The sequence below is a fragment of the Rousettus aegyptiacus genome, unplaced genomic scaffold, assembly GCF_014176215.1.
Source record: "Rousettus aegyptiacus isolate mRouAeg1 unplaced genomic scaffold, mRouAeg1.p scaffold_m13_p_2, whole genome shotgun sequence".
In the NCBI taxonomy this organism is placed as follows: Eukaryota; Metazoa; Chordata; class Mammalia; order Chiroptera; family Pteropodidae; genus Rousettus; species Rousettus aegyptiacus.
The window spans coordinates 117,696,972-117,724,768 of record NW_023416295.1 but is presented as its reverse complement, the minus strand read 5'-3'; the positions used below and the strand labels follow the sequence as shown (position 1 = coordinate 117,724,768).

The window sequence follows — 27,797 nt, the reverse complement described above, 5'->3', positions numbered from 1 at the left end:
TTGTGAATCAGATCTGTACAAGCACTTTTGACTTCATTAAGAACTTTAGAACAGATTTTCCATTTGTTTTCTAACCAATAAGCATGAATATTCTATATATTTTATTTATAGTACCTTCTATATATTATTATAAAAATTGTTATGTATTGTTTTATGAAATCCATTTTTTAAAAAATTAATCATGATTTGCAAGACAACAGACTATAGCCTATGAGTATAGAAGTATAGTTAAAAGTTTGCATTAAATTTTTTAAAAACAAAAAAAATAAATTTTTAAAATATGACTCTGTCTTGCAAATTCTTGCAAAAAATCCTACATTTGTGCAAAATATTGTGGACTTAGTTTCATTGCATTTGGATTGCTGCAAAAGAAGTATAACACTTCACTAACTTGTTATGAGTAGAATGCTTCTAAAAGATAAGTATTTGTTCCATGTAATAACATTCTGGAGAAGTCAAAACCTTGAAATAAACAGAATTTAAACACTTGATCAATTTTTATTTTGAAATGTCTACAAAGTTTTAGTTCTCCATTATACAAATAATTTTTCGAAATTTCAACATTATTCAAATATAAGCCAGTCCTTATACAAATAGAATACACACAAAGATCAAAAAATACATATTCTCTCAGCAAACTTTGTCACATAAATAATAAAAATATATACAGCTGGCACTTTCAATCTAAAATAAAATTATATTAACACTGTAATCACATATAGAAGGTACTAAAAAAAACACTACAGAAAAAGTTAAAGGAACAAAAAGTTCATTTTATGATCTCTACAATTATAAAGCTACATAGAACCAATTTTAGGGAAATATATACTTCTCACTTGGATCTTAATGTTTACTTCACTTTGCTCACTTTTTAGAATATTCTCTGGATAGCTGAAATTCACAATTCTACCAGCTATTCCTGACACCCAATACAAAAGAACATGTGAAAACTACATAGTCTAAGTCTTTCTACTTTGGGATGAATGTAAAAAGAATTATCTAAAAGTTAAATTTGTATGAACCTGTGTTAAAATTTTCCAAGTAAACTAAATTAGCTATTGAAAATCAAATAATTCTTTTTAGTAAGAAATGTTAGAAAAAAATCCAAAACTTGAAAAGTCTTAACAGAGTAAAGCAATAAAGAAAAACTGTGCCAAAGGTTCCCTAGATAAAAGCAACTCGACTAGGTTTATCTTTAATTATGTTTTGCCCCAGAAATTCTCCTTCCTTTTCTGAGCTCGTGCTAGAGTTTGAAAAGCTCGGAGACTAGAAGCTGCAGAGCGAGCAGAAATCTCGGATAATCGGTCCTCATCTGCAATGAAAGAATTACAGTCAGTGCGAAAAATCTGTCTTCTAAAAATATTGTTTCATAACATTAACAAAAGAAAAAGCATCAAGCTTTGTAACATCAGTGTTGACTCTGACAGAAAAAAGTAATCTATTAAAATGTAAGATATTAATTTTTCAGGATAGCTCACAATAATTTTCCAAGTTTACAATATTCAGAAATCAAACATTTTAATGTTAAATAAGCATTCTGTTTCCTTCTTGAAATCCCACAATGCCATTACCTCAACACACGGCTCATGAGTTCAGTATTACTTGGAAATACTTCATCATCATACTGTCTTGTCCTACTTTAAAAAGCACAGCTGTTCTAAGCAAAAAGCTTCTTAAAACTTTGTAAAAATAAAATGCCATAACTTAACATGGTACTTACATCACATTTCTAAAATAATCTCACTTAATATGTAGAAATAATATTCAACTTTAATATGCTGCCCTTTATTGCTGAAATTGCTTGTTCTGAGTACACAAATCTATTATAAGATTTCTTGTAAACACTGTTCTTCCATTAAAAAAAAATAGAACTGGATTCAAATTGTCAAAATATTTGCATTTTAAAACAAAAACTTTTTTAATTCACTAAATTCTGAAAAAAGTCTCAGACTTGCTAAGAGGAAAAAAAAAAACCTTTAATGTGCATGGACTTAAAATACATAGGTATTAATTCAAATTTACTTTCAAATTCAAAATTTTTACTTCAGTATTGTCATATTTCTAAGAATGAATTAAAATCATAATTTCATTGTTCACATCAAGATTCAAAATTCTTCCTGCCACTATTGGAAGCAAATGGATTGTCAGAATGAAAACAGGAGGAAAAAAGTTCATTTCTCATAATCATATATTTTTTTGAGTTGAAAATTGGCAAGTATAGGCATTTAGAACAAATGACTGATATAATGCTAGGCCAAATTCCTGAGCCCACACCTGGACAGGGGGTAAAAAAGAAAGAGTATTAAACTTGGTGTGATGTGAGGCACAATCTCTTATCATCTGTTTGCCCTAGAAAAGATTTTCCAAGGCTTTAGGTCCCAGTTTATTCACTTATAAAATGGGGATAATTTCACCCCCTCAAAAGATTTCGAGGACCCAATGAAATAACATCTGTGGAAGTACTTTGTAAAGTATATAGTGCTAATCAATTATAAGATCATTATACCATTATAAACTACCATATAATAAAACTGCATACTTTTATGTCATTTCACTATGGAAATACCTTCATCATTAAAGGCTTCATGCTGAGATAACTGGAAGTTGTTCTTCTTTGCTTTTCCCACTTAAAAAAAAAAGGCAGACAGGAGGTGAACACACAATATAAATATTATGCTTGACTGTTAAAATGTACAGCTGAAACCAGATTTTGTTAACCAATGCACCATAAAATAATTAATTTTTTTAAAAGACAGAAGAAATTATCTTTCAAAGGTACTCAAAAGTATATCCTACTTATAGTAAACCCTAGTAAAAGAAGGCTGTCAAAAATCCTATTAATTTTAAATACTTAATAGAAATTACTATTAAAGGACCATTCATTAATTTATAATTTGCTTATTATTAACAAATATGTAAAAAAACAATGGGTAACCTTCTCAATGATAATGTTGATCTATTCTAACCTTAAAAGAATGTAGTAGGTTTCTGTTTAAAGATGGTAAATAGAATGCATACATTTATAAAAATGACAAAAACCCATAGGAAAGAAAATGGGAGACAGGAACATAGCAACAAAATTTTGGAAAATGAAAGGGTAGTGAATGTGTTATTATTATGATATGGAAGCAAGGTGAATCCTTAAGCAGGGAAGGGAAACCAAGAAGGAGCCACTTTGTTCCTCTAAGGGCTCAGCATTTGGGAGTATTGAGTAGTACTGAAAGTTGGAGTGAATGTAAGACAGGATCAGAAAAGTGGTTTAAAGCCTTTTTACAAACAGACTGTCAAGTCCTTCTTTAAATTTGCACTGGTGGGTAATTGCCCCTCTTTCACAAAAGGAATGGAGGTTTTGTCTCTAAAGGTTTATCAAAGCTACTCTGACTAAAGGACACCAGGTTCAACTGAGGACAAAGGTACCAGATTCAAAACAGGGAGATTATACATATCATTTACGTTCTGAAAGAGATAAAACATGCCATTCGTGAAATAAAAACAGGATGCCACACAATGTAATATATATATAAATATGCCTTACACTAAATTGTACACCTGCAACTTAGACTGCATTTCATTAACCAATGTTACCATAATAAAAAAAAATTTTTTTTAAATAGAAATAATACTTTCTGAAAGAAGGGGGGTAAACAACAGGATGCCGTATAAAAGGAATATGCAGTGTTAAAAAAAATGCTTAGAAATTAAAAATATAGCAAAATTATTTTTTAAACTAAAAAGAATAGGTAAAAGATAAAATTTAGTAGCCCTTTCAAACGAAAATAAACAGAGATGGCAAATAGGAGAAGTAAGATAAGAAAGTAAAACCATGGTCAACATGTCCAACATTTGAAGAATGGGAGTGCCAGAAAAAAAGGAAACAAAGTGGAGAAGAAATTACTGACAAAATAATTCAAGAAAATTTCCCAGAAGCGAGAATCAAGTTTCCAGACTGAAAAGGTCTACTGAGTACTAGCAAAATGAATAATAAAAAAAGAGTCATTGTAAAATTTTAGAGCATTAGGTATAAAGATCTCAAAAGCTTCCAGGAAAAAAAAAAAAGCAACATATAAAAGATCAAAAATAAAAAGAGCATCAGACTCCTTAACATTAAAAGTGAAAACTAGAAAAGAGCAGAGTAATGCTTAATAAAACTAAAGGAGAATAATTTATGACCTTTAATTATACATCCAGACAACATTTGTCAATGTCTGAAGACATTTTTGGTTGTCTTCAAAAAGGGGTGCTACTGGCATCTAGCACATTGCCTATAGGTTTATGGGAAAGAACTTGAGAGACATCTCATTTATACAAAAGTGAACTTGGGTATAGCATAACCAACTGTTCCAAAGATGAGATTTTTTCCTATTTAAAGAGATTTATTACATTAACTAAAAAACTAAATAACATAATTTATTAACATATAGTACATACTTATAGCCTTTGTACCTCTCAGTATAAGACTTTCATTTTAAAAGACAAAAAATTAAAACCACAATAATTACCATTATGCTGAAATTCTGGATCTCTCAGAGAGCCCTGAATTCGGCGAGAGGGATGCCAGTAGGAAGAAGGACAGGGTGGAGAAGGAGACTGTACAGGAGTGTTTGTTGGATATTCTGGAATTTTTGAAACTGGAAGAGTTGTCTCAGCAAATTTGGGGTTATTGGTTTCGGAATCTTCCCTCAAAGGCAGGGGATCAATTGTTTTTATACCAGCAGCTGGAGAAGTCAGGAGGGCTACTGCATGACTTTCTTTCTAAATGAAAGAAAAAAAAAAAAAGATGCATATGCATGTGTGCATATACAAATAAACCAAAGATTTAAACACAAAAAAAAGTATTATAAAAGCAGTAGGAATAAGTATGGGGAAAACTTATGTAATTTCTATATGGAGATTTTATAAGCCTAACAACCAATATAAACATATTTAGCTATATAAAATATATAATCATTAAAAAAAAATCAAATGAGAAAAATATATAATTTGTATGGCTTATCATAAATTATCACTGCTACATAAGTATTCCTTTAAAATAATAAAAGACAAATCTAATTAAAAAGGAGAAAAAGTATATCTATAAGCAATTCATATACACACAAAATACAAGTGGCAAACATTCTACCTCGCTTATAATCAAATAATTTCAAAAGAAAAGCAACGAGAAACTAATTTTTCACTTCCTAAATTACACAGATTACTTTAAAAAAAAAAAAAAAAGTATAATACCCAGAGCTGGCAACAATATAGAAAAACTGGCACTACAATGTCGTTGGGAGCCTAATCTTTTGGGGGATGTGGAAAAACACAGCAAAAGCCTTTAAATTTTGTGTTCTTTGACATCACAATAATACTTGAGGAGTATTTACACAAGAAGAGATAATAAAAATACGAACAAAAATGTAGCTAAAGAATGAATTTCAAAATAGAAAAATTAAGAAATAGCAATAGGCATGTAGTTTTTAAAAATAGATTTCAACAATAAGCATCTGATTAAAACAACTGTGTTATTCTCCATTAAAAAAAAAAACTATGGTATAACTATAGATTGTATATCACGTTGTCATTAAAAATTTGAAAGAAATGGTATTTAATAATATAGAAATGTTTACAATACATTGCTAAGTGAGAAAAATTGATTATAAAATCTTATCTACAGTGTAACAAATGAATACACTATATACCTAAATAATTCAAAAATTCAACAGTGGAAGTCCCTGATAGTAGGTGTGACATCATTTTTCTTTTTTATTGTGGTATTTTTTATTTTCCGCAAAGATAATGTATCATTACTCTAAAAGTCCCTGTGTACAGTCTTACTTTTTGAGACTATAAACAAGTAAAATCAAATAATAGTCCCAAACTTTCCTGATTACTTGTAATTGGTGCTTTTAGTTATTAACTTTGAATTTATCAATGCGATATTCAAAACACTGCTTTCTGACCTTAGGCATAATTTTCTGCATCTTCACTTTGAACTTATTGCTTCAAAGTGAAGATGGTCTCAGGTCTTATCCAACAACCATATTTTAAAATCAAGATTTAAGATAAAAACCACAAATCTTTCTCTTGCTTCCCTTTTTAAGTATCACTTAGGACAATTGTTCTGATTTTTTATTTTTCTACATTATACATACAGCATTTGAGATCTCTGTCAAATTGGTTGTACTATTGTTAAAAAGACCTGAATGAAATCTGTAGAATACTTTTAACACAGAGGATTCCCAGGTTTAATTTAACTGACTTTGTGATCTATTTTTGAACTTAAAGCCTTATTGGCCTCACTACTTCCACTCTCTCCAAGTACAGTCCATTCTCCACTGAGCAGTGAGTGATTTTATTTACCATGTAAATCAGAGATTTATAATTGCTTTGTTGCTTCAAATCTTCCAAGGGCTTCCCAGTGACATGAGAATAACATCCCCAATCTTTACCCAGCCTCCCTTTTCCAATCTCATTCCCTACCCTCTCTTCCCTCTCCAGTCTCCTCCAGTCACACTGGCCTTTTCACTTTCTTTAAGAATTCTCACTGTTGTACACTTACGCTGCTGTTCTTTCTACCTGGAAAACAATCTGTGCCCCAGATCTCTTTGTGGGCACCTCCCTCATTAGTCAGGCCTTAGATCAAATGTCACCTCCTCAAAGGTGCCTGTCCTGATAGCCCAAAGTAAAGCAGCCTCACCCACCCCTTGGAACTCATTTGTGGTTTTAATTCACAGCACTTACTACTATCTGAAATTTTCTTTCTTAAAAATTATTTGTCTATTTCTCTCAATGAAAATATAAGCTCCACAAGGACAGGGATTTTGTCTTGGTTACCAATAAATCCCCAAGCCCTAGACCAGTGCCTGGCACATACTAAGAGCATATTAAAAGCTGAATTGAGTAAATGAAAATGAACTCCTGATACTCCCCTCAAAGCCAGTTCCTGTCCAGTTCTCTTACTCAGTGAATAGCACTCCCTATCAATCCTTTTGGGCAAGCCAGAAACCTATAAGGCATTCATGGTTTCTTGTCCCCTTTATCCAACCGAACACCAAGGCTTGACATTGATTCCCTTACACAATTCTTCAATTCCATCCACTTCTATCTATGCCCACCCTCCTTAGTCCAAGCTATCAACATCTCCTACCTAGACTACTGCAGTGGCCTTTTACAGGTATCCACAGTCTACTCTTGTCTTCCATGGCAGCCGGAAGGTCTTTAAAATAATTTCAATGGCTTGCCACTGCTTTTGAGATGATGATAAAAATTCTCAACATTGCTCTTTTCCAGCCTCATCTTGCACCTGCTTCCTGCCACACACTATACTGGTCTGTTTCTCACAACCCTGCATTCTTCCTCTCCACAGGATCTTGGCACATGTGTCCCCACCCTTTTCACCTGAGTAACTCTTTCTCTTCCTCTCTATCTCAACTAAATTATGACTTCGAGAAGCTTCCTGACTTCCAGGACAAGGTCATTTCCTTCCAGAACAATACTATACATATCTTTAAAATTCTTATTAGTTTTAATTTTACCTTTTTTGGGCTGTAATTCTTTGATTAGTGTGTATCTCTGTAAGTTCTGTAAGTTCCATAAGATCATATACCATGTCTATTTTTACTATCATTACTGTATGTGTGTAAATGGATTGAAAACATCTGAATGAATGAATGAACGAACTAACAGACACTGGGTTTTGAACATCATTTATAAAATGTGTAAACAGTACTTGATGATTAGAACAATACCATGAGACTGCTACTCTAAAGTTTTGAGAGACAGTATTGTTCAGGGGTTAAAACTGTGGGCTCTGAGGACAGACTGCCTGGAGCCAAATTCTGCCCCACCATTTGGCAGCCAATCAGAAAAAAACAACTCAATGCTTCTGCCTTACTAAAAATATGACAACAGCATTGTCTCTACACATGAAACACAAAATTTTCTAAATTCTGAACCTATCATTTATTACATATGACTAAAATAATCATTTCCTGAAGAAATGTTTTTCCCAAAAAATATAAATATTTACCTTCCTAAAATCACTCTTTGAAATTTCTAAACCATCCTGAGAGGACATTCTTTTCCTCTGTTCTGGGACCGGAGGCTTCACTTTAGATGGAGACACTAAAACAGCACCACCTGGAAAAATGCCCAAGATGATAAGTCTCAATTAAACTAAACTTTCATGTAGAAAAGGCAGGTTAGATAAGGACTACACAGTGTTTGCCTATTACCAACAGTTGGAGTGGTAAGATCATGATGAGTCCTTTGGATTCCACCACGTTCTCTTAGCTTCGGAGTGGGAAGCCTGCCTCCTCTTCCTGAGGATACAGAAGAATCCGACCTACAAATTAAAATAATCTATTATGATGCGTTTCCTCCAGGAAGTATTATCAAAAATACTTTGCCATCTTTATGCAATAATAAAGTATGAAACTTTTAAAGTAAGGTCATTTTGTTTCTAAAAACATAAACAAATCCATATACACATAAGAGTGACTGAATATTGGAAAAGAGGGAAGATCACTGCAAGTCAGCAACAACAGAGCAGAGGATTCGTCCATTAAATCAGGGCCTAAGTTCCGTATTAGCTCAAAACTCAAGAATGTGTGATAAGGGATTTGGACTATTGACAAAAAGCACCATTATCAGTGTAGATGTAGAGAATCACTCCCCAAAGAAATCTGCATACAACAAGAATTAGCTATTTGCCAAAATTACTTATTTTAATATTATAAAACATTATCTTTTCTTTCTTCTTTGATATAACCAACTGGTATTAAAGAATAACAGCCATTTTCTTTAAATCATAAAGAAAGTCATTCTTCTAGACACATTTAAAAATATAGCAAATTATAATTAGCAAGATATAAATGAAAATAACACTGACTACTTCTCCCCAAGTAGCTGTGTTCAAGAATTCAATTACCAATTAGTGATGATTCAAATACCTGACTGAATCAAATTAGAAACCATACAGAATGCCTACTTAGTAACACTGAAGTAAAATCTGCTCTTTATTAGTCATAAAACCAAAAGCATTAACCATTATACTTAGTGACAAAACAAAATACATATTAGCCATGTACAATTATGTTGCTATATACTGATTAATTCAAAACTCTCACCCTTCTTTTATCTTGTCTGCCTTAGACTTTTCATGTACTTCCAGCTTCTCTAACTCTCCCACATAAACCTGGCTGTCCTTTTCTCTTTCCTCTTCCTCTTCCTTTGGCGGTTTCTGTATGTCTTCATTGGTGTTCTCTGCATCCCAAGCCAGACGCCTTCTAACAGGTATGATGGGAGCATCTGACACGCCCAAGTTCTCTGCGTTATTTTTCTGAAGCTGTTCTTCCAAGACTGGTCTTTTTTCTTCTAGTTTTGTAGGACATTTCTGCAAGGTCTTATGGCTTGTAGGATCTCTGCATAACAAAATAAGTTTTATTTTAAGTTTAAATAGTCTGTGGTTTCTAGTTGATATTAATTTTAATGAGTCCATCATTCTCTTCCATTATTTACAACTGTATGTTTTCCAGATATTGCCTTGCCCAGACAATGAAGAAATCTAATTAAAAGTTCAATTTACAGTATAACAAAAGTTATGATCTGGAGTTTCTATTAAAATACTTCAAAATAAAACATATTTATCTCTTCTTACTACCTTCACGCCTGCTCCACTACTGACTCATATGTATCCCCTAAATTGGCATTTATGCACATAAACTTGCACCCCCGCTCCCAGGTTTAACTTGTTCGGTTACTCAGTTTGTGCACAAACTCAAGTGTACTTATGGATCTAGTAAGCTGATTCACATTTTACACTTTAGATAATCTTTTCCAGATATTGTTAAATTGATTTTGTGATGAACTTTTTAAATCAGATGCCACATAATTAGAATTTACAGTTCAATTTGGTATGTATGACTATGCTAATATACTGTAACAAAAAACTTTTATTTGCTACAAATCAGTGTGCTATTTCTCTTATAATTAAATGGTGTTCACTTTAAAATCCGTAACAGCAGAGAACTCTCCCACAAGCAGGACCTAATTTCCACAATAACCATGAAAATTATGAATAAATGATAATGAATATGTACTAATAGCTTACTTTTAAAGTTCTTTTACAGTTACTGTACAATCATCCATTTTCTACTTTTGTTAACAAGGATATTGTAAAATCCAGTCTTCCAGAATTACATTATTATTATTTTACACACGATTGTATAAATCAAGTATGTATAGCTTTCAAAAAATAAACTAAAAATAATGAAATATAATAAATGCTGGCATATCTCCATTTGACTGGAAGACAAATTTTGAGTGTCATGTCATTTTCCTACATGATCTACATAAGCTGCAACATTTCTTTTCACCATCAACAAAGAACATCTTACCCAGCAAGATCCAATGCTCTAATGTTGCTACTAATGGTTCCTTCTGAGCTTGTGGTGGAGGAGACATCCCAACAGAAGTTTTTATCAGACAGAATCTGATTCAGATGGTCCCGAGAAAAATGTGTTCCCTGAACTCGTTTCCTATAAAACTCAGCCTTCTCTCGAAGTTCTTTAACCTATAAAAGAGAGGTTAAGACATCATGTATTACTGTAAACGTTCCTTTGCAAATATCACCAAGTAGCTTATCAAAGACATTGCACACATACAGCCAGAGACTAAGGAGAAATGAAGGCAAAAATAGCCACATACATTCATCAAACTGTGCATTTTAAAGCAGAAATTAAAACAGTCAAGCTAATGCACAATGCAGTTATTTTATTTCAGGCCAGCAGGCAGGAAGAAATATGTAGCAACTAAGAAAAATACTGACGCCTACTTATTTCAACTGAAATTACACAAGTACTCTATGCATTATTAGTTTTTTAAAAACTCAAAAGCAACCAACCTCCGCATACCACATGGCATTTAGAGAACCCTAGGGGAGGAATACAAAAACACACTTAATGACAGGTTAATGCCATAATTGAATATTAATGGAATCAATGAAATACCTTATTATTCCTTCTAAACATATACCAAACTTGTCAATCAATTTTTTTAGTATTGTAGTAATATTTAATTCAATAACCAAGATATCTTAATATTATTTGAAAACCAGACATATTATTGCATAGCTGGGATGGTGTCCATGACAGGTAACTTAATTACTATTCCTATTTCCTTACCTCTGGAAGATTACTGGCAGGTCAGAAATCCCTAGGCCCAGTCTTAATTTCCCGGTTTTATATAGAGCTGCTACTAGAATAGAAGCCCCCACTGAGAGAGTCAAGAGGCTTTCCCTTCCAGATTCCTCAGCATTTCCTTGGAATCAGCAAAACCTCAAATTTTAAAAAATGTATTAAATACATGGTAATTTTTAATCTCACAAAATAATAATTGTAATTCAGTCAACAGTGATAGAATCCAAAAAAAAAAAAAAATGTTCTGATGAACTATAAGGTGATTTGAATTTCCTAATATGCAAATAACATTTTCATGTGAAATGGAGCCTTCTATACTAATTTGAAACTTTCATTTTATGCATCATACTGCCACCTGCTGGCTTCCCTAAATATAATTCCACAATGTAAAAAACTTACATTGCATCTTAAAATTCTGTCTAAAATAATGTTATAAACTGAAAAATTTAAATAAAATAATCTTTATTCTCAAAAAAAGTATAATATTTTCTATCATAAAGATGGAATATTCACATTAAAAAGATATCTGGACACTGCTAAAATTCCTTTTCTTTCATATAAAGACAAAAAAGCAAATCCTGAAACTTGGCATTGCAAAAGCAATTGGAGAAACATGTCCTCGGCAATTTAAGACACTATTGAATGCAAAGAAAAAGTGCTACAACTCTAGAGAATTAGCCAAAGCAAAGAACAGCATCCACCATGGCAATAAGAAACCATATAAACCTCTCTAAAGGACCAAACCTGGAACATTCCTAAAGGATAATTCAAAATATTGTTTTCTTCACTGCCAAAAAAACTGAGCCATGTTCATTTATTATTTCTGTCAACTCCTATACTTTAAAGAAAGTTAGAGTACTGTAAGTTCTCAACTAATATTTCTTTCTTTGCCTTTTCATATAACATGATGAGATGCCGTAAGAATGTAACTCTTATTTATATCAATTAGCCTAAGGTAAAACTGGTTTTATTATATGAGTTTTTGCTTAAAGTTGCAGAACCTCTGAACAATATTAGGTGAGTATTTCCTATAGTGTTTTTTAATTTAACAGGTAGAACTGAGACACATGGGTTGACTCGAACTACTAACCAAAGTATCCTGAATGCATGGGAACCTTGTTTAAAGTGCCTTGCTATAATCTAGGTTTTTTTTCTGACACATACCCCCATGTTTCAAATGTTTCATAGCTACTCCACCACCTACAATGACAAAACCTGTAAGCCCTAGCATTGCTTCTTCCTTTGTGCTCTTAAAGTCCTTCTTGTATATATCCATTAGTACTTATTTCATCCTACTGGAATGAATTGCTCACGTCATTCTCCCCTATTAACCTATGACTTGAGATGAGGAAGAATGTAGCATTTAAACACTGTTCTGAGGGTGGACTAAGTGCTAAGCCTGAGCTAGAAGGCTGGTAGCCAAAGATAAGCAAGAAAGTCCCTGATTCAATATGCTCACAGTTTGGTAGAAGAGGCAGACCTCTTCTATGATAAATTGTTATCATAATATTGGTATGGTTTATACCATAATAAACAAATGAGATACAAGTTCAAAAGGGAGGTCTATCAGTCCCGTACTGCACGTAGGGTGGAGTGGAAAGTGAAGGAGACTGCATTCTATCCATGTGGAAGTACCTTGCTGTTTTATAAATGACAAGATGAACGAATATCCCCTCTACATGCCAGTAATCCAGTTTTAACTGACATCAACTTTTGCAGGATGAAAAGGAGATACGGAAATACTGTAAAACTTTGGTTTACTCAGTTTTATAATGATGTTTGAAACAACATTTTAAATTTGCTTTATCAGAAATTTTTATTAATAATCTTAGTTCTAATATTGTTTTATAAATACATAATTTTAAATTTCTATAATCCTACACTAAGATGAAAAATTAGGAGGTTTATATCTCCCAAAGTAAGGTGTTCTACTAGAAAGAGTAAAAAAAATGACAGTATGAACTCAATTATTAAGAGCAATCCCTACAGCCAACAGCCAGAGCCATTAAAGAGGACATAAACTACTCTAAACTCAAAAGAACACACATACCTCTTTCCAGGTAAAGTAATGTCATCAGATTATATTATATAATAAGCACCACAAGTAGAATGTTTTCATTTATGAATTTCTTTTCCCAAATTAAGAAAATTAAATCATTTAAAATGTATAAGCAGAAAATTCAAACTCAGAAAATGGGGGTTGGGATAGAAAAACTCATTTTTCTCAAAAATCAACCTCCTAAAATGAGGAGTCATCTTATACCTAGTAGTCCTTCCAATGTCTGTCAAATTACAGAATGTTTCTTAAATGTGGAACTTTATCTTGAAATAAAGTCCTATTTGTGAAAGACGCATTTAGAAAAAAATTACCCAGAGAAAAAATTAGTGGTCATGAGATGGGAAGAAGGTTGCGGGGATGAGTGGAAAAGGTGAAAGGGATTAAGAAGCACAAATTTCCAATTAAAAAAAATAGTCACCAGGATAGAAAGTACAGTAGCAAAGGGAATATAATCTATAACATTGTAATAAAATAACTGTATGGTGTCAGATAGGTACTACACCTAACAGGATGATCAGCAGATAAGGTACATAAATGTATAATTACTATGTTGTACACCTGAAACTAATATAATACTGTATGTCAACTGTAACTGAACAAAAATTTTTAATTACTTCAACCAGTGTAGTTTAATTAGATTATCTAACAATTATGAAAAAAAAGAAATTTAACACAGATTCAGTAGTTAGTCTGAGGATGACACCTAACAATTATAATTGCTGATTACATTTAAAACAATCCTTTAAGTGAGCATTTTAAAAAGCAATAATGCCAGTGATTATATTATGGAGATAAGAAATATACAATCACTGGACAAATAAAACCAACCACCCAAGTGTTATATGACTAGGTACTTGGGACTTAGTAAAAAATACCCAGTGACTAGACTATAGATTTTCAAAGTACAGTATCTCAAACAACATAGAATGAAATGAAGATGAAAAGTCATTAGAAAACTCTAACATGACTTGAAAAATGGGTTAATTCTGATAACAAAGTCATTAATATCCAACTTCATTTGAAGAGTGTGAATAATAATCCTTCACAAAATGTTAGGAATGGGAAAATGGGGGAGTACCTTATATTTAGATACTTCATAAGCAGCAACACGCAGTAAATGTCTTCCAGAAAAAAAAATCTAAGACTTAAGTAAAACATAGCCCATATTAAATGTCTATGATCCAGGTCAACTAAAACTGTTATCATTATCAGTGATCACTGACCTCTTTACTAAAAGTTCTTATTCTTTTCTAACTTCAATTTACTTTTTGAATTATTTTGAAGTCACGGCAAACCATACCACTACTTTAAATATTTATAATCACCAATAGCAATGAATAAAACAAACCCCCAAAAGTCACATTACCAAGATATAACAGAAAATCTTGAAAAGACAGGTCTTAAATTAACAATAACAAAAATGTCCTCTTCTATCAGAACAGGATAAGGACTGTCCCCTTATAACTTCAGATACTGTCAGTCCATCAACTGTTTTGATATGGGATCTAAATATCAACTCACCTTAGTTTAAAGAAGTCTCAGAGACTGAGAGATAATTTTTCCACAACAAGGAGCTTCTAAAGAACAAACCTAGCGAAGCACCTAAACAGGACAGGCCATTTATTGGCCACACTAGCCCTCTATGGCCACAATCTGTATCCTGTCTTTTCCCCTACTTTTCCTTATTCCCCATCAGACTCCTCAGACACAGAGCTCCTTGCTAAGGTCTGGCATGGTCATAAACTGCTCCGAAGTTTAGCTGACTCAAATCATTTCTTCCATCATGGCTACTTTTAATGTTCACATTTATAACTTGAATTTTGCCCCAAATAATATCTAGAACAGCTTTGAGCTTTGTCTCTTACTCTGCATATACTGCCTCTGAGCCATGCTCAAGTAGGAAAGTAGAGAGGACCAAGAGCAGCCACGGAGGAAGAAATCAAGCAACCTCCTTAGTTTAGGAGCACAGGAGTCACCAGGACATGGGTCTGAGATCTGCCAGTGCAAAGAGCAGCAGCGCAAAGTGCCAGTGACTTCACCCAGAAGCTGATTACATGTAATTGCTAGCCACGGTTTTAAGTATGGAGCTAAATAAAATATTCATTCCCCATTCAAATTATCCCTCTCTTTACAACGTTAAGGGGAGGGAGTGTTTACTGTTGTCTTATCTAAACTGTTTTAATTTAGCTAATCCACACAGAAAAGACAGAAAACCATGAAGATGTAGTTTAAAAGATGCTAATTATACAATTGCCAAAAAAGCTCTACTGTTTATCCCTTGACTATAAGAAGCTAATACTAAACACAAGGATTATCCTTTCCCTCAAACCTTTCTTTAGGATCCTCTGAATTTCCCCCATATGTCAAGGTGTCCCAACACTGTAACTCAAACTTCCATCAGTACAGGCCACTCCTTCCTTGTACTTACAGACTGTAAAAGCACACATTGACAGGGGATACCACTGTCAAACAAACTAATCATGAAAATTAACTAATCTTCAGTTGTAAGGGTGGAGGTCTGGATGTTATAAAATAATCAAATCTATCATGCTACAATTCTAAAAATTGACTTTATTAATACAACCAAATATTGATTGTAAAAAAAAAATTTAACTTTAAAGACTATAATAAATATTAATCTCTAATATTTTAAATAATCTAATTCATATTTTTAAAAAGTAAACACACTGATAAATTATATCCTAATACATACAACTTTAAGTTCCTGATACTTTTAAGGTTATTATTGTATTATACATCTTTAAACTGTAGTCTCTGTTACTCAATTAAGCTTATTGTGAAATTAAACTGACATAGGCTCAAAGAAAATGGGGGATTACTAAACTCGTGTCGACTCACCTGATTTGGTATGTTTTCCTTCACACGTGTCCAAGCCCCAGCTTTATATAAATACTGGGCTGGGCTCAGAAACTTTGCTCTATATTCAGAATTCACCTTCCTAGCAGAAATGAAATGAGAGTAAATTACACTAAACTATTTCAACATGTCAATCATCTAAATACTATGCTTTTTATCTTATAAAATACATACCCAAGCCTTTGATGTCTCCATGAAGTGAGCTTCTTTTTAGGCTGGTTTAAGTCTTTTGATTCCATCTCTGCTTCTAATTTTAAAGGATCATCTATCTTATTACACTAAAATGAAAATAGTTTAATCTTTTTATGCTTAAAATATTTTATACATTAAAGTGAAAGCATAAATGTTATAAAGTATACTTAGATACTGTATTACAATTCTGTTTGTAGAATTAAGCTTTAACAACTAAAGATAACATGGAAATCACAAGAAATCAACAAGCAAGTTTTGAAACTAGTATATCTAGTTAGTTTTTTGAAGTATAGCTCAGGATATAGGTTTATTTTCTAACAATAAAAATTTTAGATCCTTGTTAGGAAAAAAAATTTTTTAATTAACAAATAAACATTTAAATAAACTTCATGTTACTACCTACTGAACATTGATCTAACATTTGTCCTTGATATTCTACATTTGCATTTAATTGTGTTACAGTAATTAATGTAAGGTCCCAACGAATAAGTTACCACTTTGATTTACTGAATAACAACTCTTTTCTCTAAGAACATCATAGGTCTAAAAATATATATAACATTTTACTTTTAGTCATAATTTCTATTTTTAGAACCCATAAAATATCAGGTATGACATTCCAGGAGATTAAAAAATAGGACTTATATTTACTTATAATTTACAATAATTTTAACCTGATATTGTAACTTAAATAGCTATAATATCACACAGAAGCAAGTGTTTGTATATCCTAAGGTAAATCATGTGAATTATAATATGATCTGACATGCTAAAACTTTTATACATATGTGTATGTGTATTCATGTTTGATTTCCATTATTTGACTTAAAGTATGTATTTCTGTCACTACTGTTACCCTGGAGCTCATATTACTGTAAGGCCAATCATTTAATATTAGATAGAGCAGACTTACCTACTATATTTGCTAAGCATTTATCACACTGTATTATATTTAGTTATTTATATCTTTGTCTCCCCACTAGCCCAAGAGCTGCTTAGGGCTTAGTGTGGTTATCATTGTACTCTAAGTACTTAACCAGTGTCCAGCTCCTATTGGGTACTCAATGAATACTTGGCATTTAATGAACTAATTAAAAACAAAAATCTCAAGCAGTGGTAAATAAAAGAAAATGAGTAAAATCTAAATTGAGGATTTTGTTTTGTTTAAAGAATTAATAAATACCTTCTTTTCAGGAGATATTGTTTCAAAATGTCCGTTCTCTTTCAAATCATTTCTTAATTTTGGTTCTTTCACTGGAGATAAACCCTTGAAATTTCTTTTGTATTCAGTTTCATGGATGATTGAGTTACCTTTGAATTGTGGAACAAATTTGCTTTTATTGTGGAAGACCTTCAAACAAAAATTACTGTAGTTTAGTTTTTTGTGGGTTAAATACAGAACTTAGTTTTCCAATTCTTTAAAAATGCCAAATACGAAGTTGAATAAGATATAAAAAGGCAAAATTATATATAACTGCAATTTTACTTCACATGACCAATTAACATCCAAAGGGCGACAAAAGCAAAAATAACAAATGGGACTGCATCAAACTAAAAAGTTTCTGTACAGCAAAGAAAACAATCAACAGAGTGATGAGACATCCCATGGAATGGGAGAAGATATACGTAAACCTTAGATCTCATAAGGGTCAATGTTCAAAATATATAAGGAACTCAATAGCAAGAAAACAATCCAATTTAAAAATGAGCAGAGGCATAAAAACAGACACAATGATCAAAATAATGGAATAGGGAGTCCAGATATAAACCTATGCACTTATGTATGGCCAATTAATTTACGACAAAGGAGTCAAGAATATACAATGTGGAGAAGACAGTCTCTTCAATAAATGGTGTCTGGAAAACTGAATAGCCACATGCAAAAGAATGAAACTGAGCCACAGTCTTACACTATATACAAAAATCAACACAAAATTAATTAAAACTTTGAATGTCTAAGACCTGAAACCATAAGACTCCTAGAAGAAAACACAGGAGATAAACTCCTTGACACCAGTGTTGGCAACAATTTTTGGATTTGACATGAAAAACAAACGCAACAAAAGCAAATATAAATAAATGGGACAGAATCAAACTAAAAAGCTTCTGTATACAAAGGAAACCATTGACAAAATAAAAAGGCAACCTCTGAAATGGGAGAAAAATATTTGCAAACCATATATCCAATAAGGAATTTATATTCAAAATAATAAAAAACTCATACAAGAGAAAAACAACAATCCAATTAAAAATAGGCAGAGGAACTGAATAAATATTTTTCCAAAGAAGACATATAATGGCCAGGAGGTACACAAACAGATGATCAACATCATTAATCATCAGGAAAATGTAAATCAAAAACACAATAAGATAATCACCTCACGTCTGTTGGAATGGCTATTATTAAAATTAGAAAAGATAACAAGTGTTGGCAAGGATATAGAAAAAAAGGAACCCCTATATACTGTTGGTGGAAATGTAAATTGTTAGAACCATTATGGAAAAAGCACAGAGGTTCCTCAAAAAATTAAAAACAGAACAACCATATGATTCAGAAATCTCACTTCTGGGTATATTTCCAAAGGAAATGAAATCAGTATCTCGAAATGATAGCTGCATTCCCATGTCCATTGCAGCATTATTCACAGTAGCCAAGATATAGAATGAATCTACGTGTCCATCTATGGATGAACAGATAAAGAAAATGTGGCACAAGTACACCCACGCATACACTAGAATAATATTCAGCATTATTAAAAAAGAAGAAAATCCTGTCATTTGCAACAACATGGATGGATGAACCTGAAGAACACTTGCTAAGTGAAATAAGCCAGGCACGCAAAGATAAATACTGCGTGATTTCACTTTATGTGGAATCTAAAAAAGTTGACATCATAGAAGCTGAATAGAATGGCAGTTGCTAGAGGCTAATGCGTGGGGGAAATGGAGAAATGGTCAAAGGGTACAGTTTCAGTTATGCAGGCAAATAAGTTCTGGAGATCTAAAGTACAGCATGGTGATTATAGTTAATACTGTACTGTATACTTGAAATTCACTAAGTAAGGGTAAATCTTAAGTGTTCTCACCATAAAAAAAAAAAAAAAAAAAAGGAAAGGAACTATGTGAGGTGATATGTTAATTAGCTTATTGTGGGAATCATTCATAATGTGTGCATATATCAAAATATCACATTGTACATGTAAAAATATAATTTCTATTTGTCAATTATACTTCAAAAAAGCTAGAAAAAATTCAAAGGTCAACTTTCTAAACTCATTATTATGTTCTGAATAATAGTTATTGTAGTCAAATAATGCTTAAGACATAAGAAATAATGAACCATTATCTTTTCTTTCCAAAGTTCCCTACCCCTCTCCCAGTCTGGTAACGAGATTAGTAGAAAAGGCATATTTTAATAATATGAACACAAACATTAGCTTTACGAGGCAACTCTGTTGTCAGCTCTACAGGTTTTTTCCCTCCTTGACATGAATTTTTTTCTTCATGCAACAACAGAAAATAACATTTTGAATATCTGGTATGTTCATTTGTTCAGTTTTTGTTTCTCTGCTTGCTTATTTTTAGATTAAGGCAAGGAAAAATTCAGATAATTATGGTTCTATGTTTAAATGATTCCTTTTATCCTTAATATTTCACAATATTATTTCCATTTTATGGTACATTACTACTGATTACAAGGCAAGCAAATGAAAAAAGATGGTGCTCAAATAAGGTACCTTATTGCTTGATAACTATGAAGAGCACATCTTCATACAGATAAAATCCAAACGGTATAATTCAAGTACTTTTCTGCCAAAAATTGCTCCAATTCTTTTACAGATTAAGACATCCTTTCAGAAAATGGGTATCTGGTAAAATAAACTGAACAGCTCCTTTCCACGTTCCCCAACAATAAGGATTCAAAGTTTCTGCCACAGAACCCTTCAATCTACAGACCCTGAAACTGATATGCTTTGAACCAACAAAGAGCATTTTTCCCCCCAAAATTTCTTTGAAACCCTCACTAATGAAAGCAATAAAACTACCAGTGAAGGTATTGCTAGTGATTTATTTTATATCATACTTCTGATCCTACAAAAAGAACATTTCTATACAATACTTTCACTGAAAAATGTAAAAGTTGTCAAAGGGGCTTTAATTTGATTCAGCTCTAAAAGTTGAAATACTCTATGAAAACTGAAGAATTCATAATTTTTAGGTCATAAGAATGTTGCAGGTACTATCCAAGAATACTTGTAAGCCAGCGAAAGTACTGATTCTATTTACTAGGTTCATAAAGGATATGTATCACCACTTAGTTATTTTATATGTTCCTAAGATGTTATATAAATTTCAGTTTTTAAAAAAGCTGAATAATGAGTAAGCCCAAAGCTTCCACAATGTTTAGAATCACTGGTATTGCCATCTGAGTATAAGATGACGGATGTTCTTGCCTTGCTGAATCTATTCTCCCAGTCCTTAGGGGCATATAGTGAATGTTGAGACACAGGAGAAATGAATGTGAGGGTGTGTGAAGGTGTATATGGGTGCATGTGCATATGTATGTATGTGTATGTTTATAAAGAAAAACAAAAATATCAGAAAAAACAAAAATCTAAGCCTCTGGGGATATTTTAAATAAAAGTATTTCTTACGTAGGCCAAGGAGTATGTTTAAGAACATAAATGAGAGTTAAGAGCCTAAGAACTATCTAGAGGAGGATAGTTGTAAAACAGAATATTTATTAGTCATGGTAGTCCAATATTGAAATTGTGCAAGGGTGCAATAAAATCTAATATCACATTTAGTTATCATTATAACTTTCAAAGATTATATAGTTAAACTGTCAGTTCCTATTACTGCTCGTTTGATACAAGGACAAAAGAATATATCTTGTGTTCCTTTCAATATATTTTGTAGATATTAAAATAAATATCAAAAGCAGTTAGAAAACAGAAAACATGTAATACATTAGTCAACTAAACACATTTTAGGAGAAACCAATTTAATAATTTTTTAATAAATAAAAAATTCACAGTATGCAAAAACTTACCTGTCCCTCAGTTTTCTTTACCCTGTCTCATATTTAGTATATGTGATGGATCTGGCAACAATGATCATCAGTAGCCTAGGACAGTATAATATTACTACTATAAATCACAAGTAATAGGATGACTTTAGCAAGACTCTAATTCTCACTTTCTAGAACCTACCTCCAGGCCTGCTTGAGTATCTAATTTCTTTCAGCAATTAGTTCTATGTAAATCTGCATGACTAGATTAGATAATGATATTCAAAAATGTATTACATCCATTAAACTACCTGATTGGCTGCAAAAACTGGAGCAGTTTCTTTAGGGGTTTTCCAAACAAACTGCCTTTGGTATTCAGAATTTCTCAAGATATTATGTGAAGGAACAACAGTCAATCCAGCTTTCTTCTGCAGAAGTCTATCCAACTGTTAGGGAAAAAAATCCCACTCAAAGTCATTAAAAATTTCTATTCAAACTTGATTTTACTGTGGTAAAAATAACACAACATGAAATTCCCCTTAACAAATTTTTAAGTGTACCTATAACTACATACACATGTTGTACAACTTTATTAAATTGTTACTCTCCCTTTAAAATTGTCAAACTAAAATTCCTTTCTTAATATTGTCAAGGAGTTATTATGCACCCCAGAAAAAGATTAACATCATCTCAGTTCTTTCCTACCAACTATTCATAACTAATTCTATTATTAAAAGTCAATAGCACCTTGCCTCATCCACACTTTGCTTCTAAGAAACCCCCCTCCCCTACCCACCAGACTTACACATCACCTTCCTTGATTTCCCCTATGCCCCTGGCTTTCACAAGCCACGGGTTCTTCTCCGACACTTCTAAGTGCTTCTCCGTGGTTCCATATGAAATGGGGAAGCACAGTGGAATGGAGAAAAATGTAGGAGGGAGTAAAATGTCTGCACAGATCCCTGCAGCCTCTGCTTATGTGCTCACGGGAACCTTCTGCAAGCCAGCTATGACATAAGAGAGCAGAACTGCAAGGTCTTTGAGATCCAGCCAAAACCCTCCTTCCTTTTGCATTTCGTCAATGGAGATTCTGTTTTTTTGTTGCTAGTATACAATAAGAAATTGAAAAAAGCCTAGGAAGAAGTCAGCTCACCATCCCTGCCAGAGGTAATGGCCTACTCCCCTTCTCTGTCTCAACTTGATCTCTCCCTTAGGACTCAGGTGCTGATATATGATGAATAAAATCCAGAAGCAGGCTGTCCACCCAATGAAGGGATACCTTAGTATAACAGTACAAAGTGACTATTAAGAATACAACTAATTCACAGTAACTAAAGTCAATGACCTCTTATTAACTATTCTATAGACATGAGAACAGAAAACAATAGAAAAATTTTAGGCACAAAATGAAATATTACTGAAATGATAAAATCTGCAAAGAATTCTATGCTTTCATAACAAAATACAATGAATATACTTACCTTATTATCTGTGTTTCCTGAGGGAAGCTTGGTAGAATGTTCCAGTTCCACATTTTCATTAACTGGTATACTGTTTGCTATTACATCCTTATTATTTTCCACAGCATCTGAAGCTCCTTCAGCCTTGGAGTCTGCAGAGTGAGATCTGGTTCTCTTGGGCACCCTAGAGGCTTCTAGTGCAAGGGCTCTTTCTTGGTTAACATCTGTTTGTTCTGCCTCTTGTGATTCTGGTCCTTCTGGTGCTTCTGGGGCTTCGGGTTCCGGTGATACAACCACATCGTTCTCTGAGCTAGCTCCATTCCACTCAAGATATTTTGAAATCTGTGGGTCATGGTAAGGGACTCTTCTTTTTGAAATAAAACTTGGCTCTTTTGTGATTCCTACAAAATATAGTATACAAAAGTAGCAGCTACCAAAGCACAAAGTTACAAAGACTACTTATGACAATACCTATGAGAGAAGAAATGGAATTTAAAATTCAGTTGAGATACACACACAATATCCTTCAAATTACAGGATAATAAAATAACTAGTTTTTCAAAATAAAATCTTTAATTTTGCTTTAAAGAAATATTAAAAGTTTGACCATAAAATAATTTTTAATTGGGTCACAATGTTCAAATTATCCTCATACAAGTCACTAGGACCACAACGTGATGGGCCTGGCAAGCCAGGCAGTACATGCTGCCTCCGTTTCTAATTACTTTCCTGTGCTACTTAACAAAACAATGGGCCCTGGTACTGTCAAAATTTGGAACTTTTCACAAAGCTTCTCTTATGCAGAGCAGACCAAGATGAGAAGGGATGAGATGTCATTATGCTGAATCTTGGTTCTACATTTGCCTTGATTTCCTGAGAATTAAAAAGAATGAACCCTTTTAACAAGAGCTAAGATACTATTTCTCTATATTTCTGTCTGGCAAGCAAATGTCCAAAAAACTTAACCTTCTAGCCAGGTAAGAGGAGATCTGTGGAATGACAGCCACTAAGATACTGACCCAGTTTGGGGCCATTCTTTAAATAGAAAGAAGACTGTGCAGAGTGGGGAAGAAAGAATAAGACTAGAATTGAAGAGGAGAGGGAAGACAGACAGAAAATCTGGCATGAGGTAAAACCCAGAGTTCTCTAGCTTCTATCATGGATGTTTTAGCCACTGAACCCAGCGTCCCTACCCTTACAAGGTTTCCCTAAATCAGTGGTCTTCAAACTGGGTGCATATGTGTCTGGAGGCACATAAAGACATTGTGGGGGGAAGGGAGGTACACAGAAATGGGCAGCTTAAACGAATCATTTTCCAGATCCTAACTTCCATATGTGCTATTTCCTGACACTGATCTGCCTACGAGATGCATCTGCCATCTGTAGTTTTATTTCCCACCACCCCCTTCATAATCACTTTCCCAGTTCACAAAAGACATCTCCCTCAACCAGCCCCATGGAATTGGGGAAAAAAACTCATAGGTGAGAAGGAAAAACAAAGAGACCATTCAAGAAAGCGTAACTCCTGAGGGAGAATATCTGACAGCAAAGAAGGCAAAGATTAAAAATAACAAAAGAATAGAACCTTATTTCATCCAGCTCCACACCTTTTCCATCTACCCATCTTAGATTTAAAACTCAGGTCTAAGAGTATCGTCATTTGAAATGCATGCATGCATGTTAACACATTTATTTGGATTGAGAAAATTAGACCATTTTTCTCACAAAAAATAATTTTGATTAATTTTGCCAAGGAGGAAAAACTTTACCAATTACATCTATGATGAACATTTACCATAAATTGAATGAGCTAAATTGGCAGCTCCAAAATTTTAACAAAATATATGTAAAATACATATACAATTTGCGATATACTAGAAATCACATCTTTAGATTTTTTTATACTTATGTTTTTATACTTATGATTAAAAAAACACTAAATATCAACTTAAAAATGCAAAGGGATACTAAGACTTTCTAAATTCTTTTAGGGGGTTCGAAAGCTAAAAATGTGAAGACCACTTCCCTAGACTTCTCTCTGTTTTAATACAGAGAGGGACTTCTGGCAGAAGAGCAAAATCAATGGGGAAGATTTTCAAGTGACCTGCCCTTCTCTCCCAGCACCAACAAAAATACATTATGGGAAAAAAAATACAGTATAATAACAGAACATCCAGCCATTGCTAGGTAACAATGCTGTTGTACCTAGCTAGCCTCCCACCTCCCCTTCTGAACATCCTAGAGTTCTCACTCTGGCCCTCCCTCTCACCTAAAATTGTCCGTTAACATGCCTCCCTTAAACCATTCCTACTTTTGTAATGTACCATTCTCCAGTGGCTTTGCTCCCATGGTCTCATTTCGTCTCCTCTCTACCCTCAAATACAGTTGATCTAGACTAAAACGTCATGGAGACAACTATCTGGTTACCCAATTCCCCAGTATCATAATATCCCACTCTAGGCCTTCATTGGCGTATCTAAACTATGAGATTTACTTTGGATTCTTAACCTAATGGAGCCTCAAATTTGCAGAACTTCTGGTCATTTGAAGAGGATTATAAGCACCACCATGCAGGGATGCCCAGTCTTTGAAGTCAGGCTTTGGGCAAAGGATCCTGATGCTTCAGAGGAGCCCTAAAAGAGCCACCCCTTTAGCCCACCCTTCTCTTTGTTCTCCAAACACTCTCATTTTACTAATTTCCCAGGTTTGGCACCCCGCTCATAAGCCTTTTATTTTCCTGGCTTCAAACACCTAACATTTGAGGAACTTATATACCAAACATCAGGCACTCTCACAATTGTCACATATGAAGCACCAAGCATTCATCTGTATATGTATGAACCTAGCCCTTAACAGACAACATCTCATTTACTCCCTCCCTGCAATCCTGTGCAATGGGCTTCCTAAGTCCCACTTGGTGAAAGACCCTAATTTGTCCAAGGTCAAACCACTAATGTGGATGCAAACTCAGGTTTATTCATTCATTCAGATATTAGTTTTAATAAGCACTGAAATGTGTCAAGACCCTGTATAAGGTAATGGGTGGGAACAAGGTGATGAAGATTAACAAAAAGAGCCCTGCTCTCAGAGATCTTATTCTCTAGCAAGGAAGAATCAAGCAATAGGTAGAATAAAGTTAGTCTGTCTTTCTTCCCCTCTACCTTGCTCTGGGGAACCTTGGTCCAGGGCTGTGAATTCCCTGGGATACAGGAAGGAAATATGTATGATGACAAGAATGTAGCCTCTGAACTCATGGGTTTTGAACAATACAGATTTGATTTCAAATTATGGTTCTGTCATTTACTAGCTGTGAACCTTGGGCAACTTATTTAATAAACTTCCTGTCTTCAATACCTTGGGAGTACTCCTCCCTAGGCTTAGCTACTCTTAGCTTTCATGTCCCAGCTCAAGTACCAAATCTAAAGCATATTCCTCCGATCCATCCCTCCACCAAGTTATCTATCATACTACAATTTTATATAACAACCTGAAATCCCCTAGCTTATTTGTTGAGTAACTTGTTTGCTGCTCTTCCCCATAATTACGGGTCTTTGTCTGGCTCAAGGCTATATCCCTAAGAAGCTGGGAAAAGTCCTGGCCTAAGGCAAACCCTCAATAAATATTTGTCAAATAAATGAATGAGTAAGTCAACCAAGCCAAACAAACAATGCTTCACAATTTTTTAATTATTTTGCAAACTTACCCCAAGGTTTATTCAAGTTATAATGATGATTAGTTTGTCCAACTTACCTAACTGATCTGATCTAAGTCCAGCCCATGGGTACCTTCGCCCCACTGAGGAATTACAGGACTCTGACAAATATGACTTTTTCCACAGAAAGTTCCTCTGGTATTCACTCAGGCCCTGTAATGCAAAATACAAATTCAGTACAATGCAATTAATGAACATTGTTTTAAAACAGGTATCAGTAAAAAAATAATTTCAGAACCTCTAAAAAGGGTTGCAAGACTTAAGAGTGATCATTAAACAAAGAAGAGCTCCTTAATGATAGCTACTATTTGCCCAGCCCTGTGCTAAGCCGTTCACACATTTATATCCTTTAATCCTCAGTCACTTGAGGCAGCTGCTAGCAGGAATCTGAAGCTCAGAACATCTACCCTTCTGCTGGTCGTCTGATTCCAATGCCTGAGCTCTTGTCTCATAACGGTAACAAAGTAAATCCTCATCCCTATAATTATCCTAATTATTCTCACCGAGTACACATTATGTATTATGCCTAGTACCTTTCAAAATTTTGTAAAGTCAAGTAAAGAAAGACAAATTCCCTTCCCATTCTGGATACAAACCCTTAAGATAAAAGGCTAAGATAGTCAGGGCTTGTGGAAAGCTGTGGTCAACCTTTATGTTGAAGAGCGCCTGACCCTGTCAGCTACCAGCTACCTAAACTTCTAACGAACTCTAAACAAATACGACTATGAATAATGTGTATTTCTTATACCCTGTCTTTACCATGTTAAGGTCCCATTTCTCAAGCCTTTAAAAGTCATATGCACTTAAGAATTTTAAGGGGGGAGGAGTGTTAAATGCTAATCTGTGAGACGCGCCACAGATGTTCTAATCTGAAGCCGCCTTAGTTCGCATTATAAAGTGCTCTCCCTCCATCTCCACTCCTCTGAGCCTCCCCGAATAAACCTATCTCAACACCAACAGACACGGAAGTGCGTGTGAGCGGAGAGGGCGCTAAGTAAGAAGTGAGCATCTTCCAGGACCTTGGCAGGCAGGATCGGGGCTGACAGGCTCTGCGAGGCCGAGGGGTGCGGCGCAGAAAGCCAGCGAGGCCCGCGCGCCCCGCTCCCGCCCCGCCACGGCTCCCCCCATCAGCCTTGGGCCCGGGGAACCCGGCCTCACCTTGAAGCGCACCGGCATGTCGCCCGGCGCTGGAGCCCCCGCCACTGCGACAGTTAACCAGACAAAAAGCCCCGAGGGGGCGGGGCAACAACAGTCAGTTCCCTAGCAAAACCCTCGGCCTGGCGTCCTGGACTACGCGCCGGCGCATTCC

The 27,797-nt window shown here is 34.1% G+C and overlaps 1 protein-coding gene across 7 annotated transcripts; it reads right to left on the bottom strand.

Annotated features, from left to right (window-relative positions):
- Positions 1 to 478: 478 nt before the first annotated feature.
- Positions 479 to 27,797, bottom strand: MDM1 (Mdm1 nuclear protein). 7 transcript variants are annotated; one of them, XM_036236983.1, is made up of 16 exons: positions 27,647 to 27,794; positions 26,527 to 26,641; positions 22,798 to 23,177; positions 21,628 to 21,762; positions 21,359 to 21,433; positions 17,489 to 17,656; positions 16,288 to 16,391; positions 16,096 to 16,195; positions 10,883 to 10,912; positions 10,377 to 10,552; positions 9,108 to 9,401; positions 8,214 to 8,323; positions 8,009 to 8,118; positions 4,500 to 4,752; positions 2,567 to 2,626; positions 479 to 1,312 (listed from the first exon to the last, which is right to left on the bottom strand). In XM_036236983.1, exons 7-16 carry the CDS (start codon positions 16,350 to 16,352, stop codon positions 1,200 to 1,202), a joined length of 1,311 nt encoding a protein of 436 aa, XP_036092876.1. In that variant the 5' UTR covers positions 16,353 to 16,391; positions 17,489 to 17,656; positions 21,359 to 21,433; positions 21,628 to 21,762; positions 22,798 to 23,177; positions 26,527 to 26,641; positions 27,647 to 27,794; the 3' UTR covers positions 479 to 1,199. The 7 variants fall into 7 exon arrangements, with proteins under 7 accessions (XP_036092876.1, XP_016003958.2, XP_036092877.1 ...); XM_016148472.2 differs by lacking the exon at positions 21,359 to 21,433; XM_036236984.1 differs by lacking the exon at positions 21,628 to 21,762.